At 43.2% G+C, this 20,457-nt stretch overlaps 1 protein-coding gene across 10 annotated transcripts in view; it reads left to right on the top strand.

Annotated features, from left to right (window-relative positions):
* The window catches only part of SRPK2 (SRSF protein kinase 2), a 424,006-nt gene that overhangs the window by 240,302 nt on the left and 163,247 nt on the right, over positions 1-20,457 (top strand). For 9 of the 10 annotated variants that reach the window (XM_029615025.1, XM_029615027.1, XM_029615026.1 and 6 more), the window contains 2 exons: positions 10,064-10,172; positions 20,191-20,278. In XM_029615025.1, coding sequence (XP_029470885.1) covers positions 10,064-10,172; positions 20,191-20,278 — 197 coding nt within the window. The remainder of the gene's footprint in view (positions 1-10,063; positions 10,173-20,190; positions 20,279-20,457) is intronic. The other variant, XM_029615034.1, reaches the window with a different exon arrangement.

The following is a 20,457-nucleotide window of genomic DNA, read 5'->3' as shown; positions in this document are numbered from 1 at the left end:
GTAAGTCCCAACTCCATCTTAGTGCAATTGGCGCATACCATCAAGGTGTAGATGGTACACCCATCTCTGTACAGCCTATAGTTGTAGGTTTCATGTGGAGCCTGCTTCAGTTGAAGCCTCCCCTAAGGCCTCCCGCTATGACTCGGGACTTCAACATGGTGTTAGCTCAGCTGATGAAAGCTCCTTTTGAGCCGCTGCGCACCTGTGACCTGAAGTTTCTGGCCTGGAAGGTCATATTTTTTATGGCGGTCACTTCAGCACTCAGGGTCAGTGAGCTCCTGGCCTTAGTGATTAGCCACCTTAAACTAAGTTTTATCACGACAGGGTGGTCTTGCATACACACCTTAAGTTCCTGCTTAAGGTGGTAACGAATTTCCATCTTAACTAGTCAATCGTCTTGCCAATATTCTTTTCCCAGGCCCCATTTGCATCAAGGCGAACAAACCCTGCACAGTTTGGACTGCAAACAATCCTTAGTCTTCTATCTGGAGTGGACAGAAGCCCACAAATAATATACCCAGATTTTTGTTTCTTTTGATAAGAATAGTGTAAGCAAATTTAGGGGTGCAGGGACCTGTCTGCTACAGGACACTTCCAGTTGCCCTCCCACCTTACTTTCACTATCCTAAGTCAGGAAAAAGACAACGTATTCTCCTCAGAAACAGACTTTTATTTATCAGATTTGGCAGGATGTAGCATTTAGAAAATAAAAACAGTTCCTGTCTCTTAACATCCTGGCCACTAGGCACCAGTTTTCCCTAAAGTAAGTACTGTATCATGGATGGTAACAAACATGCCATAAACCTTAGCCTGCTTAATATATTAATACTTATGGCTAACTCACTTACCCCTGTACTCAACTTAGGCGATACCCCTCTGTTCACCTCTGAAGCAGACACTGGCCGGAGGTCAGGAGAATGTGTGCAGGGAAGGATTTGGAACTGGCAGAGTTGGCAGTGATCTGGGAAGGAGACTGGCTTCTGGCTCTGGTACTTGCCGGGGGACTTGCTCTCACCCCTCACTTTCTCTGACTTCATGTCACTTTCCACACCTGAGCAGGGCATCTCTGGTCTCCTGCCCTGGTCTCTTGGCCATACCTAGTCTTCTCCCTCCTCGATAGCAGGGGGTACTAGTCTGCTCCCCTTTCGCTCTTTTGGTTCCTTTTCTTTCAGGGGTCTTGCTCCCAGGGTCGCTTCCTTTCTCCTTATTTGTCTCCCAGTCTTATACTTTCCAGCTGATAAATACGCATAAGCACATGCATAATCACGTGTTGGGTGGACATTTTTTGCCCATTGCAGGTCTTTTCCTCCCTCCCCATTTCTTATTGGGGGGGGGGGAACTGCCACATCTGTATGCCAGAGTGTTTTTCTCTGTCTCAGGCTGCCCGCCCCCCCTTTCTTCCAAGGGTGGGGGTCTTTCTGACCTCTGGTCTGGGTTGGCCGATCCATGACTCCTGTTTAGGGCTTAGCTGTTGTATTGTCCTTCTGTCTTCTTTTTTTTTAAACAGGCACTAACAAACAGGTAGATCTAGATAATGTATCTTCAGTGCAAGGTTCTCATCAGGGCAAGGTTTCTTCGTTTTCCACTGAGACAGTGTTTTTGGGGCCTGTCAGTATTGTGTGCATATTTCTTTGGCTATTATGATTCATATTTGGTGATTCAGTGGTAAAACATGAGATATCACCCTACAATAGGTTAGGCGTTGTCATTGCCAAACAGACACTATCCAATTGGCTAAAGATTGTGTCTCCTTCTGTAGTGCCGAGATGGGACTGCATCTTGGTGGTCATGTCAAGGCTCATTCTGTCAGAGACATGGCAGCATCAGTGGCCCACTTGCAAGCAGTTCCCGTGGAGGAGATATGCAAGGCTGCAACGTGGAGTTCTCTCCACACATTCACATCTCATTATTGTCTGGATAGGAATGGCAGACACAACAGTAGGTTGGCCAGTCTGTCCTTCGGAACCTGTTTGAGGTGTAGAAGCCAACCCTCCCACCTAGGGCCCATTATTTGGGTTCAGGTTATCACCCCCTCGTTTACCAACAGCACCGGTGTTGTGCCCGTTGGCACCTGGTTGGATGTCTGTTGATTTCCTTTTTTGTTGGGGAGCAGCCTGTAGCTAGGGATTCACCCATGTGTTAGGACTACCATCCTGCTTGTCCTCGGAGAAAGCAGAATTGCTTACCTGTAACGGGTGTTTTCCAAGGACAGCAGGATGCTAGTCCTCACCAAATCCACTCGCCACCCCATGGAGTTAAGTTTCTCCTATTTTTTATTTTAATCATCATTGTATGTTACTAGACTGAACAGGGACCACACGTTGACACAAGGTATAGGTCATGCTAGGCAAAGTTCTAGAATGAAGAAAAGTTCTAGAATGAAGAAAAGAGGATTTATATTCAGACAACAACCAACAAGGACTGAATTGCACAGGCTGGGTAAACAAAAAAGAGTGGGAGTAGCTTGCTTATTGCAGCGGTTACTTCAACCAAATCAATTAAGCCTGTTACTTCACTTGGAATACATATCCAGGGCAACTCACTGCTTCAACGGCAGGGGGATGAAGAAAAGAGGATTTATATTCAAACAACCACCAGCAAGGACTGAATTGCACAGTCTAGGTAAACAAATAAGAGTTGGAGTAGCTTGTTTATTGCGGCGGTTACTACCCCTAACCAATTAAGTTAGATTCTTTATTTTGATGTGGCTCCAGCACTGCTCTCTGCATCAGTGGTAGGGGAGGAGGAAATTGGAACCAAAAAGTTACCAATAAGGGCCAAGAGTAACAGATAAGGATGAGAAAAATAAGTGTGAAAGCTTGCTGGGCAGACTGGAAGGGCCATTTGGTCATCTTCTGCCATCATTTCTATGTTTCTAAACTTTGACATACGTTTTCCACATCGGGGCTCCATCTGATGATGTCACCCATATGTCAGAACTAACATCCTGTTGAGAGCATTTGTTATAGTTAAGCAACTCTGCTTTTTTTACTTTTACACTTGTAGTATTTTATATTGTGCACATATTGGGGTAGATTTTTAAAAAGTGCGCCTTCGCGTACTTTTGTTGGCGCACCAGGCGCAAACAAAAGTACGCTGGATTTTAGTAGATACTCACGTAGCCGCTCATATCTGCTAAAATCCAGGATCGGTGTGCGGAAGGCTGCCGATTTCGTGCAGCCGGCGCGCGCCGAGCCGCACAGCCTGCCTCCGTTCCCTCCAAGGCCGCTCCGAAATCGGAGCGGCCTCGGAGGGAACTCGCTTTCGCCCTCCCCTCACCTTCCCCTCCCTTCCTCCATCTAACCCACCCCCCCGGCCCTATCTAAACCCCCCCCCCCTACCTTTGTCGGGGGATTTACACCTCCCGGAGGGAGAAGTAAATCCCCGCGCGCCAGCGGGCCACTAGCGCGCCGAGACGCAACCTGGGGGCGGTTCCGGAGGGCGCGGCCACACCCCCGGACCGCCCCGGGCCGAAACCACGCCCCCGGGCCCGCCCCTGAAACGCCACGTCCCGCCCCCAAAACGCCGCGCCGATCGGCCCCGCCCCCGACACGCCCCCCTCGAAAAACCCCGGGACTTACGCGAGTCCCGGGGCTCTGCACGCGCCGGCAGGCCTATGGAAAATAGGCGCGCAAGGCCCTGCTCGCGTAAATCCGGGCGGATTTACGCGAGCAGGGCTCTTAAAATCCGCCCCATTATGTGATTTTTAAATTGTAGCTGTAGTCTGTATGATTGATTGCATTGTGTGCTTGTGGTTTTATTCAGCGTGTAGGAAATTTGTATGTGATTGATATGTTTGAATAAGGTTATATCATGTATATGTATTATATTTTGGTGTTGTGTAGGGGTGGGGTGTTTAGTATTAATTTTAGGGTCTTTTGTTACGTTAAACAACAATGTAGCAATATATAGTATGTAATTACTCAGAAGATGAAAATGAGTAAATGAATAGACTGGATAAGCCTTGTGGTCTTTATTTGCCACAATATTCTGTGTTTGTTTCTGTGACATGGAAATGAAAAAAAAAATGATTACGTCTGTCGGGGTATACTAGTGAAAACACATGTCAAAAGAGATGATTGCAGACATGTAAAATGTACAGAAATTGACTAAACCCACTCTTGTTACACATTCAGGTGCTACCAGTAAAAATGAAATGGGACATAGCATGTCAGCGTCTGAAATATTCATTCCTTTGCAATTATATTTTCATCAGAGGACTACTTTAGGGTGAAGTCCTGGATAATAAGTGGCCCTTCTAAAGCTATGGTTACAGTGTCATTTTAGACAAAGTTCTCTTTCTTTCTTAATGATTCCATTAAAAAATAAAAGTTCTTTTGGTACCTCTTTTTTGTTTGTTTTCAGCCAGTGACTCATTAAGGATCTTATTCTAATACCGAGATACAAAAATATATTGTATTTTGGCCAACTATTTCTTTACTTGCATACAAATATCTTGATGTGGTTAATCCAAATATTTCTTTTAATTATAGTGCGATGAAAACAAGAATGATCATATTATATTACTAATGTTTGAAGCTAGAATGCTGTGCCGTACCGAACAATTAAACATGCTTGCACTTTCAAAAAAAATATGATTAAAATGTAAATTGTGAAGAAAAATGTGGAATAATACTAAATATGTACTTTGAATGAGCTCTATTGTCATATTTGGTCCTGAAGATATAGTAACATAATAGATAATGACAGAAAAAGACCAATTGACCCATCCAGTCTGTGCAGTTATTCTTTGTGGGTTGTTGCCTTTTATTGGACCAATAAAAAAGATTCAGTACCTGAATTTTCAGGATATCTGAAGAGGTGAACTTTATGGTCTCAAAGCTCTTGCATTTCAACATGTGTTTTTGTTGGTACAAGGAAAGGTATCACAAGATCCATGCAGAGGATCCCAGTTTTGATTTCCAGATCAAGCCTTCTGCACCCTGAGTTGGCTGAGGAAGCAGCGTTAACAGCCCTTGGAGAGTTGTGGCCAATGTTAAGGGCAAGACCTGGAGGGTGGGTTTAGAGCCCATGATACAGGGCTCTGGTTGCAGCCCTGGTGCATGGCTTCCGGCCTCCTGCAATGACCAGACAAGGAACAGTGGGAAGATCTCTTAGAACAGTGGGGGAAGTTCCCTAGTTGGTGAGAATTGAAGACTCATGGCACCAGAAGCCCAGCATTAGTTCTAATTGAGCTGGAAAGAGAAAGGAGGAACTACTGAGCCAAAAACAACACACAGAAAAAGGTATCCCAAGATACAAAGAGGTCATAAGTGTAACGTTTGCAGTAAGTAGCAGCCACTGAATATGCACTTATGTTCAGTGGCGCCATACAAGTCACTTGTACGGCTAATTTTTTAGCCACATAAGTTGTGAGCTTGTAGTGAGCGGATCAGGGTGAAACTACTTAGCCATATATCTTATGCAGTTAAATGCAAATATATACACATATAGGTCTAGATTTTAAAAGCCCTGCGCGCGTAAATCCTACCGGATTTACGCACGCAGGGCACTCACTCGCCAGCGCGCCTATTTTGCATAGGCTGCTGGCGCACGCGAACGTCCCGGGGCTTCGTAAAAGGGGTGGGGAGGGGGCGTGTCTGGGGTCAGGGGCGGGTATGGGGGCGTGGTGACGGTTCGGGGGAGGGCGGTCCCGAGTCCCCAGGCACTGCGGCCTGTGCCAGGGAATGCCGAGGCGGCGCGCGCAAGTTATGCCTGCTTCAAGCAGGCGTAACTTGTCCAAAAAAGGTAGGGGGGGCGATTTAGGTAGGGCTGGGGGTGGGGTAGATAGGGGAAGGGAGGGGAAGGTGGGGGGACACGGAAGGAAAGTTCCCTCCGAGGCCGCTCCAATTTCGGAGCGGCCTCGGAGGGAACGGAGGCAGGCTGCGCGGCTCGGCGCGCGCAGGCTGCCAATTTTGCGCAGCCTTGCGTGCGCCGACCCCGGATTTTATAAGATACGCGCAGCTACGCGAGTATCTTATAAAATACGGTGTACTTTTGTTCGCGCGCGCGTATGTTTTTAAGATCTACCTCATATTCAGCAGCTTAGCCATGCCACCGAATATCGTGTCTAAGTTAGCCGCATATGTCTATCCGACTAACTTAGAAAAATGGCTAACTTTTGAATATCTACCCCAAAGATTCATTTAGGCTGAAAGTTAGAGTTGTCGTATCTGCATTTAAAAGGTGAAAAAAGGAGGTTGAATGAGGACATTGCCAATTAAATTTACAGCACTGTAGTTGAACACTGTTCTGAGACATGCTAGCAATAATCAACTTGTTAAAGCTTCATGCTTATAGTTATCTGTGGTTTTGCAAACAGCTGTTCTGGATCCAAAAATACTTACGTTTCCTCTTTCTCCCCCCCCCCCCCCCCCCCCTTTAGTGCTATTTGGATTTTTATTTCAATGCTATCAAAATAGTGCATTTTTAGAGGGAAAATTATTACAGTCTGGATGTCTCTTGTTACCTCTATTGTTTCTAAGACTGTTGCTTGTTGCTTAATTTTTTAAATTTTATTTTTTAAAGAAGGGATGAATAGAAAAACAAAGGGCATGTGTGTTAGAAATGTAATATTGGAAATTTGTCCTCCTAGCAGAGGGGAATTTTTGCTAAGGAAACCTCACAGCAGTTTGTTTGGTAGATCAGTAAGTAACATTAACAAATGGAGGGGAGATCTGTTGCTGTTTTTCATGAACTTTTCATGTCAAGAAATACAGGACTTATGAAGGACTACTCTCAAAACCATTCACCCTGGTAAAACAGCCTAGCCGAAAATTGGCCTCCTTGCCCTGGGGAAAGTACGTGTAGGCTTGTAGATTGGATTTTCTAAACTGTGCATGTTGTTTTCCAGCAAATGTTTGCCCATAGAACAAGCAGGCACAAAATCCTTGGTTACATTGTACACATGAGCAATTTTCAAAGGCAAACTACCTTCAGCAAAGTTCTTGACATTCAGCGGCATATTTGCTTAGAGGTTGAATGTTAAAATACACAAAGAGATCCATGTTCAAAAGAGTTTGGCTAAGTTGGGTCTTAGCAGAACAAAACCCCTCGTTTTAAAAATTTTCACCTACTAAGTGGATAGGTTTCAGCGGGGTAAATCATCTGGATAAAATTTTTCTGGATTAAAAAGGGCGACATAGGGGCCTGGAACGCCTGTCTTTCCTAAATTCATCTGGGTAAGTCAGGTCATGTTCAGAGCAGGCCTAAAGTCATCTAGGTACATTTACCTGGATAACATTTAAGCTTAATCAGCTATATTCAACATATAGTTGGTTAAGTAAAAAAAAAAAAAATCCTGTTGGGCTGTAGTGCCTGATCTACACTTAACACACCCAGTTTAAAAAAAGAATAAAGTAAGGCATACAGCAGTTGATTATTCCCCTCCCTCCTCCTACTCCTTATCTTCATAGCAAATTTTTAAAATTAAAAATAGCCCGATTTCCCCCACCTCACTGCAGATATTTAAAAAGTTATCCAGCTAACTTTAGGGTAGGGGCTGGCCAACCAGATTTAACCAGATCAGTTATCCGGGTCACTCTAAATATCGGTGTTAGCCATATAATTTATCTGACTAACTCAGTTCCTCCCAGATACTACCCTGGAATGTCCCTAACTTATCTGGCTAAATTCAAGCTGTCTAACTTATCACCGGCTAAAATGTACCCAGGTAAGTGCCTATATCTTTATGTAGCCAGTAAACTTGAGAATTATCTGGGTAAATGCTTCTGAATATGGCCTTCTCGATATGCAGGAGCTCCTTTCTGAGAACGTGTGTAATAATGCAGGCCTTGTCCTAGCTAGCATGAGCCTTGGGAGTGTGCTAATTGGCAGCATGCGTGGCATGGATAGCAAGGCCCTGCTTTGTGCAACACAAATTCCACACAGCAGCTCCTGATTTTCCCTTTCCTGAGCCTCCTCCTTTGAATCCTTCCAGTTTCAGTCCGATCCTCAGGCTGAGTGAGATGAGGAGAGCGTGCACTGAACACTGGATGTGACTTATTATGAGTGTTAAGGAGGAGCAGTAATGAAGGCGCTCTGGCAGCAAAATGTGATAGCAAAGGGAACTAACTTAGCTGGCTGCCCACACCATACCAACTTCTCTCTTATTTTGTGCTTGTACATAGAGTGAGCTGATTCATCACAATGGGTTTGTATATATCTTTGCCCCCTCTCTCCCTTTGTTTTAAAATGTGGAAGACAGACTGCTGGGATTTCCAGTGCTTCCCTAGCTCTGCTTTTGGTCCTATGAGTCCTTTCCATACCCACACTGCAAACTCCGTGGAGGCTGATGTGCCTTACAATATTTTTGTTAATGTATGCATGACTGATCTGCGTGCAGGTACTGCTGATGGGTACAGGCACTTACCTTATGATTGATCAGATTCAGTGGTAGCTGACCAGTCCGCATTCAGAGCTGTTTTCTGCCCGGGGAACGGTGTGTTCACCAACTGTCACTGAAGCTGACCAATTTTAAGGCAGATGAAGTAAATTTAATATCTAAGTGCCTCTTGCTGGGGTTCTGCAAGACTTTGGGGAGGGTTGGAAGGTGTTGACTTTGGTTTTGAAAATATAAGAAAGGAGGGGGTCAGACAACGAAGGCCCCAATATTAACCTTTTACCTTAAAAAAAAAAAAAAAAAATTTAAATTACCAGGTCATGGAGGGCTAGCACTTTCAGTTTTGATAGCTTGCTGGAAGGATGGGAGGATCAGTTACTGTAGGCCCAACATTTCTTTCTTTTTTACTTTTGGGTTGGGGGAGTGAATCGGTTACTACAGCAGACCAGGATTATTTTTTTTCTTTTACATAACCTGCTATACATGTTGAATATAGCCAATTACAGTTAAAGTTATTTAGGTAAAGTTACTCTGGTATGTTCAGAGGCCCTGCTAAAGTTATCCAGATATCTTTACTTGGATAACTTTTCTGCTGGATGGCTTACTCAATGAGGACCTGAAAATTATTTTTTAATGGGGTTTTTTTTAACCTTTCTTGTATTAGGTCTGGGTATCTTTTTGCTCTTTGGTTATTTTGTCATTCTTTCTTGCTTTTCTCCATTTCATTCTTTTCCCTCTACTTTTTACATTTTCATTGTTTTTCCTCACATTTCCTTTCTTGCATCTGCTTTTCTCTCCTCTCATCCCTCTTGCCATATCCTAAATGTGCCTCTTCCTCTCCTGCTGCCACACCTCCACTATTTTTGTCTTTCCCTTCTCTCTTCTATTCCTTTCCCCTGCATGTTTTCCTCTCTCAAACCTTGCATTCCTCCCTTCTTTATGCCAGTTTTTCACCTCTCCCTCTCTACTCACTCTCTCTAAAATGTGGCTGAAATTCCTTCACAATAAACAGCCTTTTTTCTGGACTTAGCGCTGAGAGCTCATTTGATTTGGACTCATTGCTTCACGCCTTTTACATGAAATAGTTGCATCCTCTACTGCACAGAGCCCCAAATAATTATTGCTTTTAATTCAATTAATTTATGGGATTTCAACTCCCAAAGCAGTAATGAAGGATCCTAACAGAACTTAGCCACTATAGGAATATTTGGTGTTCAGCTGGTGAGTTGTATCCAGTGCATTGAATCTCCACCATTCCTGTTTCCAGATCTTGACTTCTGACTTCCTTTCTGGTCTTTCTCTGCAGATTGTATTGGAGTTGCTCACCATCCAGTTACTGTTTACTAGTCCAGTCTCTTAAAACTCCCCCCCCCCCCCTCCCCCAAAACACCTGAGCCATCATCCTTGTTAAGGGGGCCTCACTACAAAAAAAAACTGTCTGTTTTTCAAAGATCTTTACTTTTATTAATACCATTTGCTACAATAAAACATCCTAACAAAGATTAGAAGCATCAGTCAACAGTGAAAAAGAGTAAATTAGGCAGCCCTTAACAACTAAACAAAGTATTCAGCCACAAAAGTTTACTACAAAAAGTTCATATCTTCTGCACTATTCCAGTGATTTAATATAATTTATTTTTAGTTCCATTTGTTCTTTTTAAATATTCAGATCATGTTTGATGTCTTTCTGAGTGTGTTTTGTATTTGCATTTCTCTTAAAAGGTGGCTATCATCCAGTGAAAATTGGAGACCTTTTTAATGGACGGTATCATGTTATTAGAAAGCTAGGATGGGGTCACTTCTCCACAGTCTGGCTGTGCTGGGATATGCAGTAAGATATCTTTATTAGTTAATTTTTCTTGCTTTGTTCTTCTTGTATAATTATTCTTTTTATTCAATCGAATTCAAAGCTGTTTATCATACAGCAATCATCAGAGGGTGCCTTATTGTCTAACAAGCAAAAATTAATTTTTTGCCCTATTTTTCCCTCAGTTTTAATATCCACCCCAGATGTCATGCCTGGGTAGCACATGAAAACGTTGCCAATCCAGACTATACCTTGTGCTGTTCTGTTGCCTTCAGAGACCAATACAGTAGCAGCAGCCATCTTCCCTTTATCCCTTCCTGATGCCCAAGCACGTTGCCTCTGAATGTGAGTCCTGACAGCCCTGTCAGACAGCAGACTTAGGAGCCTATGTAATAAGCTGTGCATTAAAACTGTATACTAAAATTCGGTGCACAGTTTAACGCATGTACTAGAAAAAAATGTAATACCCAAAACACACTAACTCAAAAATAGTGTCTTCTGTACGTAAAGCATGATTTATGGGCATAAAACAAAAATTCTGCGCATAGGGAGGATAACTTTCAAATATCTCCACGCCATCCAATATACGTGCATATAGAGCCATATGGAGATCTACAAATGTATTTTATAACCCACGCATATCAGATATATACATATTTTATAATGTGCATATTTGTGCTTATGCTCGAATACATGAAGTGCTTTGAAAATGAGTATTTCAATGCATTGAACACACACACTTTTCCTTCTAATTTAAAAATATATGCACGTATATTTTTCCCATCGATAGCAGGGCTGAATTAGCCATGATGTCTGGCGGTGCTCATGACCCGAAGTAAGCGGAGTTTCCTCAGTGAGTCACAGAGCTTTGACTCTGTGTGGCTGCGCGGTTGGCTTCCTGCGCGATTCCCCTCTTCTCAGTTTCCTTCTTTTTTTCCGCGAGCCGTTTCACACGCAGGGTTTTCCTCTCAGACCTATTTTCCTTTTAGGAGATCTTGTTTGCGATGTTTGCCATTTTTTCGATCCAAGATGGCTCTGAAGCCATCTGAATTTAAATACTGCCAGTGTGGCAAAGTTATGTCCATCACTGATGGACATAACTATTGCTATATTTGTTTAGGCCTGGACCACGACCAAGTCTCATGTAGAGACTGTGGTCGTATGTCCCCAAGGGCCCAGCGCCAGCGCGCTGAAAAGATGAAGCATCTAAGAACGGGCTCTTTCGCCCCAACAACCTCCACACATTCTTCGCCGGGACCGGCAAAGAAAGGTAAAGCGTCCATGAAGAGAGCCTCCTTCCTTGGCTCAATTGAGCCACGCCGATTCAGGTACCAAGCCCGGGTTTGACAAACCCTTAGAGCCTCCCAAAAAAGCTGGGGCGCCAGCAGAGGTACCTCACTGGGACAAAACAGCCGTGGGTGTGTCAATCGGGCCACAGGACCCTGTTCCCGGTCGACCCCGCTCCCCGACGCCGAAGGACTCAACACAATCGAAGCATCAGAAAAAGTCGATGCATGGCACACCTTCGATGCAATCGACTCCATCGAAGCACATGGAGCGACCTGAGCATACAGCACATAAAAAACACTCGACGCATACGATGCACCCCAAACGTCTGGCGCATACCACAATGCATGCCACGCATGCTTCGACGCTACCAACGCAACCAGGCCAGGAACAACAACTACTGCTTCACAAGAAGTCTCACAGGGACAAACACACATATAGAGCCTCATCTACTCACTCTGGATGCTCTACAACACCTAAACGTCCACATGAAAGTTCAGATGTAGATATTGAGCTCCTTTCTGACCCTGATTCCCAATCTTCAAAGGTTGCATCAATCAGCAGAGGTTCTTTTTCGGATTTATCTTCGGTATCTCGCAGCAAAAGGTTATCTCCTCAGCTGCAAATACCCCTGGTGAAAAGAAAAAGACACAGATCATCTCCGGTTATTCCACCAACTCCTCAGCTCAGAAGAACGACTCCACAGGATATCTTGTTTGCTGCATTACCTACAAGACCATCCTCAATGCCGGGGCACTTACTCCCACAACCATGAAGCCTGGCATCCACAGCCATGATGAAAATTTTGCAAGCATTAAGTTCATTTTTTGAAGATCTTGAGCATGCAAAGTCTGATCTACCGGTAGAGTCTCCTCACCACACTCTACCTTCCTCGCCTGCTCCTAGACCTCCTACTTCAACCGACCTTCCATCACCAGCTCTCCCACGCAGCCCAGATTCACAAATCACCTCATCCTCCCCAAATTCCTCCACGAGAATGCCCTCTGACCCGCCAGAGGGTTTACCAGAGCCGTATTCACCACCGGAGGACCTCTCATACGCAAAATTCATTGAAGAAGTGAGAAATCTTCTTCATGTGGAGACAGGCAAAATTCCTGATCCCAGAGCTGAGATGCTGGGAATTCTTAAAATATTCGAGATGCCACCAGAACCAATGGCTTTACCTCCTCATTCAGTCCTTGATGGAGTCCTGCACAAGATGTGGGAACCCCTTTTTCCCACCACTGCCGCATCTCGTAAGACAGATTTAAAATACAGAATGAGAAATTCTGCCATTTATGACTCCACTCAACTTCCCCACAACTCCATCGTAGTTGAGTCTGCACTAGCAAAAGCAAAGCACTCCAAGATCCATGCAAACGCACCCCCGGGACGAGATCACAAATGCATGGACGATTTTGGCCAAAGAGTGTACCATTCAGCAATGTTGTCTACAAAAATACATCATCATCAGTTTTACATGACACAATATCTATATGAGTGTCTCCAAAGACTGCACCCTATTTGTCTGGCTGAGAATAACACCCTCCCACAGGCCTTCCTAGATATAGAAGTTCTCTGCCACTTACTTCGGTCGGTCTATGAGGCTTTTGAATCTTCTGCAAGAGCTTCCTCAACTGCCATAGCGGCCAGGCACCTTGCTTGTCTAAAGGCAAATGTGATTCATGAGGATGTTCACGAAAAGTTGGCAGATATTCCATGTATGGGGGATAACTTGTTTGGTGACAAGTTCGGGGAAATGGTGTCCCATCTAAAGGAGCAGAGCACGGCGGTACTTTCACCACCCCCTCTGACACACACATGGGCCTTTGAAGATTTTCCCATCCTATTGCAGGAGGTCCTATCCAAGAGCACCCTCTAGACCTTTTATACCTTACAGGTCTCAGCACTATGGTCAACCAAGACCTTCGTTGCAACCCCATCAATCAAGGGGCAGGCCGCATCAACAGCGACAACCTAAACAGATGGCTGCAGCTCCACAAAAGCAACCACCTGCTTTTTGAGTGCCAGAGAGCCACCCCCACCAGCATTCATAGGAGGACGTCTGTGCTACTTTTACAGCAACTGGGAGTCCATCACCACAGATCAATGGGTACTCAACATAATCAGGGAAGGTTATCGCCTGAACTTCTTGACTCTTCCATCCCTTTCCCATATACCTTCTCTTCGGAATACATCTTCCCACTTATCATCCCTCAATGCAGAAATTACGAATCTACTGATTCAGAAATCTATTCAATCAATCCCTCTTCAACAACAAAATCAGGGATTCTATTCTCAATACTTCCTAATCCCAAAGAAGTCGGGGGGAGGTCTCCACCCCATTCTGGATTTACGAAACCTCAACAAACATATCCAGAAAGAGAAGTTCAAGATGACCTCTCTCAAGAACATCTTACCGCTGTTACAGCCCAACGATTGGCTATGATCTATCGACCTGAAGGATGTGTACTCCCATATACCCATGCACCCATCTTCGTGGCACTAACTTTGTTTTCAAGTTCAGAACATGCACTACCAATACAAAGTTCTGCCGTTTAGCCTGTCCTCGGCCCCAAGAATATTCACGAAATGTTTAGCAGTGGTGGTGGCTCATCTCAGACAACTATCGATCCAGATATTCCGTTAACTAGACGACTGGTTGCTAGTGGCAGCAGATCCAAATCTGCTAGGTTCCGTGGCTTACACCAAGTCTGATAGTGATGCCATTTGCCAGCATAGTTATGTCTGGTTGAAGGCTTCCTGGATGCAATAAGGATATCTTCTACCTGCGAAGGTATGTGCGTATGCACGGTCAACCGTCTCCAGACACTGGGGTTTCTCATCAATTATGAGAAATCACACCTACAACCTACGCAAATCCTGCAATTCATGTGAGCTCTCATCAGTACCATAGAGGAGAGAGCCTACCTTCCTCAGGACAGGATGCAGATGCTTTCCGGCCTAGCGCAGAACTTATGCAGCCAAAATCAAGCATCAGCAAGCCAAGTTCTTCAACTTTTGGGCCACATGGCAGCAGCCATCCATGTAGTTCCCCACACGAGGCTGCACATGCGTCGCTTGCAATGGGGCCTCAAATCTCAATGGTCATAGTTCCTGCAACCCCTCAACTACAGAGTTCAACTCATCAAACCAATGAAAGCAGACATTCAATGATGGCTCTCTCCCAGCAACCTATCCTCAAGAGCTCCCTTCAGGTTGCCTCCTCATCAGCTAACGCTCACAATGGATGCTTCCAGGAAAGGTTGGGGAGCCCACCTCGACGACCTAAAAACTCAGGGACTTTGGTCTCCACGTACCAAATCAATCTCCTAGAGTTACGTGCAATCTGGAGGGCGCTTCAGACCTTCTTTTCTCAAGTCCAAGGGAAACGTCTCATGGTGTACACTGACAACCAAGTCGCCATGTTTTACATAAAAAAGAAGGAGGGTCCGGTTTATGAACACTGTGTTGAGAAGGAATTTGAATACTCCAAAGGGCGAGTTCAGCCCAGGTATCCCTCCAGGCCACTTACCTTTCATGTCTGGACAACGTAACGGTGGACCGCCTAAGCAGGGTTTTTCACCCACACAAATGGACTTTAAATCGAGACGTGGCCCACACCATTTTCCAAAAATGGGGCTTCCCAACAATCGACCTCTTTGCCACGGAAAGCAACCGTCAGATCGGATCTTTTGCTCCATCTACCCCAGCAAACTTCGGTATGCCCCGGATGCCTTCCTCATCCCATGGACGACGGGCTTACTATACGCCTACCCTCCCATTCCACTGATATCAAGGACAATTCAGAAATGCATTCAAGACATAGTGACCAAAACAAGAGGATCAGTGAACACCAGGAGTTCTTTGTTTTGCACAAAACATCATAAAAAGCCGACTCAGGCCGAGTTTCAAATAGCGAAACTTGGCCTGAGTCGGGCTTTTTATGATGTTTTGTGCGAAATAAAGAACTCCTGGTGTTCACTGATACTCTTGTTTTGGTCGCTATTGCAATTTTAGATCGGTTTCCGGTTTGCTTTTTTCAAGACATAGTGTACATGATCCTCATAGCTCCAGCATGGCCGAGACAACAATGGTATGCGTATCTCATGCAACTTTCCATACGCCCACCAATTCCGCTGGAGAACCATCCACGACTTTTAACACAGGAAGGAGGCTCCCTCCTCCATCCAATGCATCAATCCCTCCATCTGATGGCGTGGAGATTGAAAGGCAAATATTAACCTCCTTGGCCTACCTTCGCAGGTAGAAGATATCCTTATTGCATCCAGGAAGCCTTCAACCAGACATAACTATGCTGGCAAATGGCATCACTATCAGACTTGGTGTAAGCCACGGAACCTAGATCCATTCTCCTCCACTGAGAATCTTCATATGCTTTACCAAGCGGGATGAATTAGTCATGCGATCCCTCCCTCCTCCCTAGACAGTCCCACAAAGGACACTTAATTATTACCTCTCGCTTGGCTACAAAGAAACTGAGGAGAAGAGGGGAATCGCACGGGAAGACGACCGCGCAGCCGCACAGAGTCAAAGCTCTGTGACTCACTGAGGAAACTCCACCTACTTCGGGTTGCGAGCGCCCCCAGACAGCATGGCTAATTCATCCTGCTATCTACGGAAACACCGTTTACGGTAAGCAAACTCGCTTTTTATGTGCAAATAGAAAGTAGGTCGTGCTTGCGTAAAACCCAATTTGCGCGCGGAAGTTGGCATTTTTTAAAATATATGTGTGGAATTGAAATGACAAGTTTTCCATTTCCTCAACAAGTTTATCATTCCTTCTCCAGGTCATTGAATCATTTCTGGCTCTTCAGTTGGAATTCTCCCCAGTTCACCCCCCACCTCTCACCCACCCAGTAGTACACAATAAACAAGTCTGATATCAATTATGCAAGATAATTAAGGGATGTAAAATTGCTCAAGTAAGTTGCCAAATGCACATGAGCAAGTGTCCTATAAAATAGCAAATTATGAGCGTAACTTTTGGCCCCATCCTGGAATGCCCCATTCTGCCCCTTTTTTTCATGTGTTTATGTGTGCACAAAATGTGAAGTACAAGCGTACTTTCAGTGATTTTAAAATAGCAATAGCATGAGTACAAGCTACTTATGTGCATATATGATAATTTTACATGCATAAGTTCTTTGAAAATTCACTCCATAGGGCTCAATTTTTAAAAGATTTTATGCATGTAAATGGATTTTTGAAAATTGCTATAATATATGCTACTTTTATGCGTGTAAATCCTTTTGAAAATTAACTCCAAAGCATTTTCTCTGCGTATGAAACATACTTTATGCACAGAAAACTTGATTTTGCACAAAGGGGTAGATTTAAAAAAAATACGCACATGCATCCATGTGCGCGCACTATCCGGTGTGCGCACATGGGCGCATGATTTTATAACATGCGCGGGCCAACGCACATATTATAAAATTTGGGGCGGCGCACACAAGGGGGGTAGAATTAATCAAATTTGCGCGGCGACAAGATCGGTGCTCCCCCAGTTCCCTCCCCTGTCCGCTCCTTTGACTGGGAGGGAACTTTCCTTCCCCCTATCCTAACCTCCCTTTCCCTTCCCCTCCCTCTCTCCTCTCCTCCCCACCTTCTAAAACCCTTTTTTTTTTTTAACCTTTTATTTTGCAAGTTACTTCAGGGCTGGACCTGAAGTAACTTGCGCGCGCCAGCCGGCTGCCAGCACGAGGCTCCGGGACAGTGAGGAATGGTGCTGTCCCAACACGCCCTCGGGCCCGCTCCTTGCAGGAAGGCCGGCACCTATGCACATACCGGCCTTTATGAGTGCCGAGCCTTTTTTCAAAAAGGCCCAGCCACACACATAAAGGCTGGATTTTATGTGCAGGGGGATTTAAAATCCAGCCAAAATTGTTTTATGTGCATAAACTCGGTACACCACAAACTCCAGGTTCAGCCCAATAGACTAATATTAGACTGAGTAACTTTACAACAACTCTGACTAGGAGTTAAATTTCCAGTCTTATGTAAGCCTATGTGCCTCTCTGCACCAAAGAGTAATAGCCATTGCCTTCATTAAGATGAGATGTAAATGGAGGGGTGCTAATTTGTGCATATTTTTTTTTACATGCAAAACTCCTTTTTGCATCGGGAATAAAGTCTGCACACACAAAATGTGCGCACATTTGTGGATAAAACTGTGTGCACAGCCCAGCACGCCGTATTTAAAAGTACTACAGCCTGTACCACAGGCTGGCCCTAATGAACAACATTTTAAGACTCCTGTTAAATAGCATTGTGAGACATTCCAGCTAGAGTTGTGTCGGTCAAAGATTTTCGGTTTATTTTGGTGGGGATTTAGTTTGTTTTAATTCCATCTTTTTTGGTTGTTTCGTTTGCATTCCTTTTTGAAAGTTTACACATGAAGTTCTATAGTGGCACACACACAAAGTATTTTGTGCGTGCACATCGGATGTTGTGCACACAAATACATAAGATTTAAATTTAATTACCTGTACTTGCTTTTTCCACATTTGACCTCAAGGCACGTTATAGTTCAGATACTGTACTGAGACCTTACTTTCAAACTATACACATTACAAAATTTACGCTTGTAAATGGAGGTGCAGAGATTTTTACTAATATTTTATAAATTGTGCTGAGAGCTGCCCAGTTTATAAAATACTGCATAGCTCTGTGCATATGTTTCAGAACTAGTGAATATTTCCAGTGCAAGAAAATGAATACTTTCTCTACCTGTTTTATAAACATACGCATGCATATTCTAGGTGCATAGAAATATAACATGTATGTGTAATAACCCCATTTTATAAACAAAGGCAAGTATTTTATAAAACATGTGCATATACCATTTTGAAAGTATACATGTTCTTGAAATCACTAGTTCGCAGATAACTCTGCCAGTTCACCCAGTCCATCTCACATTCACCTAGACCCTCTAGCACTTCACCTTTAACCCGCACTAATTCACCCAAAAACTGCAGCCAACAGACATGTCCGATTTCACTTGCGCCAGTCAATCAGCAGGTATAAAAATGTATGAACATGTATATAACTCTTATAAAATAGCAATTACCAGATATACTTCTGAACCCTACCCTGGAATGCCCCTAACCTACCCCTTTTTTCCGCTGGTAAAATGTTCTTGCAAAATGAAAAATATACAAGTACTCTTGATGTTTATAAAATAGCATATCTGTGAGTACATGCTACTTACATATGTATATGCTATTTTTACACGTGAAACCCCTTTAAAAATGTACTCCTGTGTTGTACCTGAGGCAATGGACGATGAAGTGACTTGCCCATGGTAACAAGGAGCATCTGTGAAAGAACCAGGATTTGAACTCTGGCTTTCCTGAATATCAGCTTGCTGCTTTAACCACCAGGCTACTCCTCCACTCCAGTATGTGTGCAAACAAAGTGCTTTCTTTGCACACAACTATGAACTGCATGCAGAAACTTACGAAAATTAATGCAAATGAAAATTTTAATTCTGTTCCAAGTCATTGCTGATTAGGCTTTTTTGTTCTGAAAAAAATGTATTTATTTCAAACGAATGCACATCCCTAATTCCAGCTTTTGCTACGAGATTAATTTGGCACTTCTGAGTTTCTTGCTTGCAGAATTACAATTAATAACACCTTTTTCTTGTTCTCATATATCTAAATAAACATAATAAAAATTGAAAAAATGTACAGTGTTTTGCAGTATATCTTATTTTTTGTGGCCCAACCTGTCCTACTTTTACTTAGAAAATATGAATGATTACAGGATCATATTAATCTTTGGACTCTGCAAACACCTATTTGTTAGTCCTGTATGTGAAAAGATGGTTTGGATATGATTGAATGGTTGACTGTTGAAAATGTGCCCTGTTAAACATGTTAAACTGATTTATAAGATCTTTTTATTCAAATCTTAATATTTGAATATTGCAGAACAAAATTGGCTATGCTTTTGTTCTTGGGAGGCAATTTTTACCATATATTTATTTCTTAAAAGCAATGTTTAATAAAAATAATCGCAATAACCATTTAACAATTAACATGCCAATATTTTCCATTTTTTGTTACCCTTACATAAAAATCTCTTAGTACCATGCCCTTATTTTATATGATAATTATCTGACTTGAACAGATTGTCTGGTAATAAGGCAGTCTATAAATTCTTGTAAATAAATAAATATATTTTCATACTACCCAAATAGTTGAAAAGTCTGCGAGTACTTTTTACCTGCAGTCTTTCAACCAATTTTCAAAGTAAAAGCAAGAACTCCAAACCTTGCACAAGGAAAGAGTACCTCCTGTGGTTTGCACTGGCTTTATCTGCCAGTACTTTTTCCAGCCAAAACTACATACATAGTTTTAAAAATCCAAAACTATATGCGTAGTTTCTCCCCTGATTTAACCGCCACCCCGAAATGCCTCCATTGCAGTGGGGGCAAAAAATATGTGGATTGTGGAACTATGTGCATGTGTTCTTTTACCCATATACAGGGTGGACACTTTTTAGACAGCCGTCTGAGATGGGTAAAACACTTTGAAAACTGCTGCCATTTGGTATTAGTTTTAGATAAGGATTTCAGATGAAATTTGTTTGTTCCAGTGTTTCAAACGAAAGTAACGAATTTCCATATTTTCTAGTCTACAACTGCTGTATACTGTTCATCTTTTAGAGGAGTGCACAATATTTCATTTACTAGATAGTTTGCTAATAAAAGATGTTTATTTTCAAGGGGGAAAAGGTTTGTTGCCATGAAAGTTGTAAAAAGTGCCCAGCATTACACAGAGACAGCCTTGGATGAAATAAAATTACTCAGATGTGTAAGTACTATTCTTATATCTAAAGCTTACTACATTGATGGCAAACTAATGATTATTTTAATAACTATGGCAAATGCAATTTATTTAAACAATCCTTTAATTGTCCACATTTTAATCATGATTTGAAATATTACAGAATATGCTCAGGGTTGTACATGAAAAATGAAATGTAGTAGTTT

Source organism: Rhinatrema bivittatum, chromosome 9 (assembly GCF_901001135.1).
Source record: "Rhinatrema bivittatum chromosome 9, aRhiBiv1.1, whole genome shotgun sequence".
Classification (NCBI taxonomy): Eukaryota; Metazoa; Chordata; class Amphibia; order Gymnophiona; family Rhinatrematidae; genus Rhinatrema; species Rhinatrema bivittatum.
Note: the sequence above shows the minus strand (reverse complement) of the source record. Positions and strands in the feature narration are given on the sequence as shown.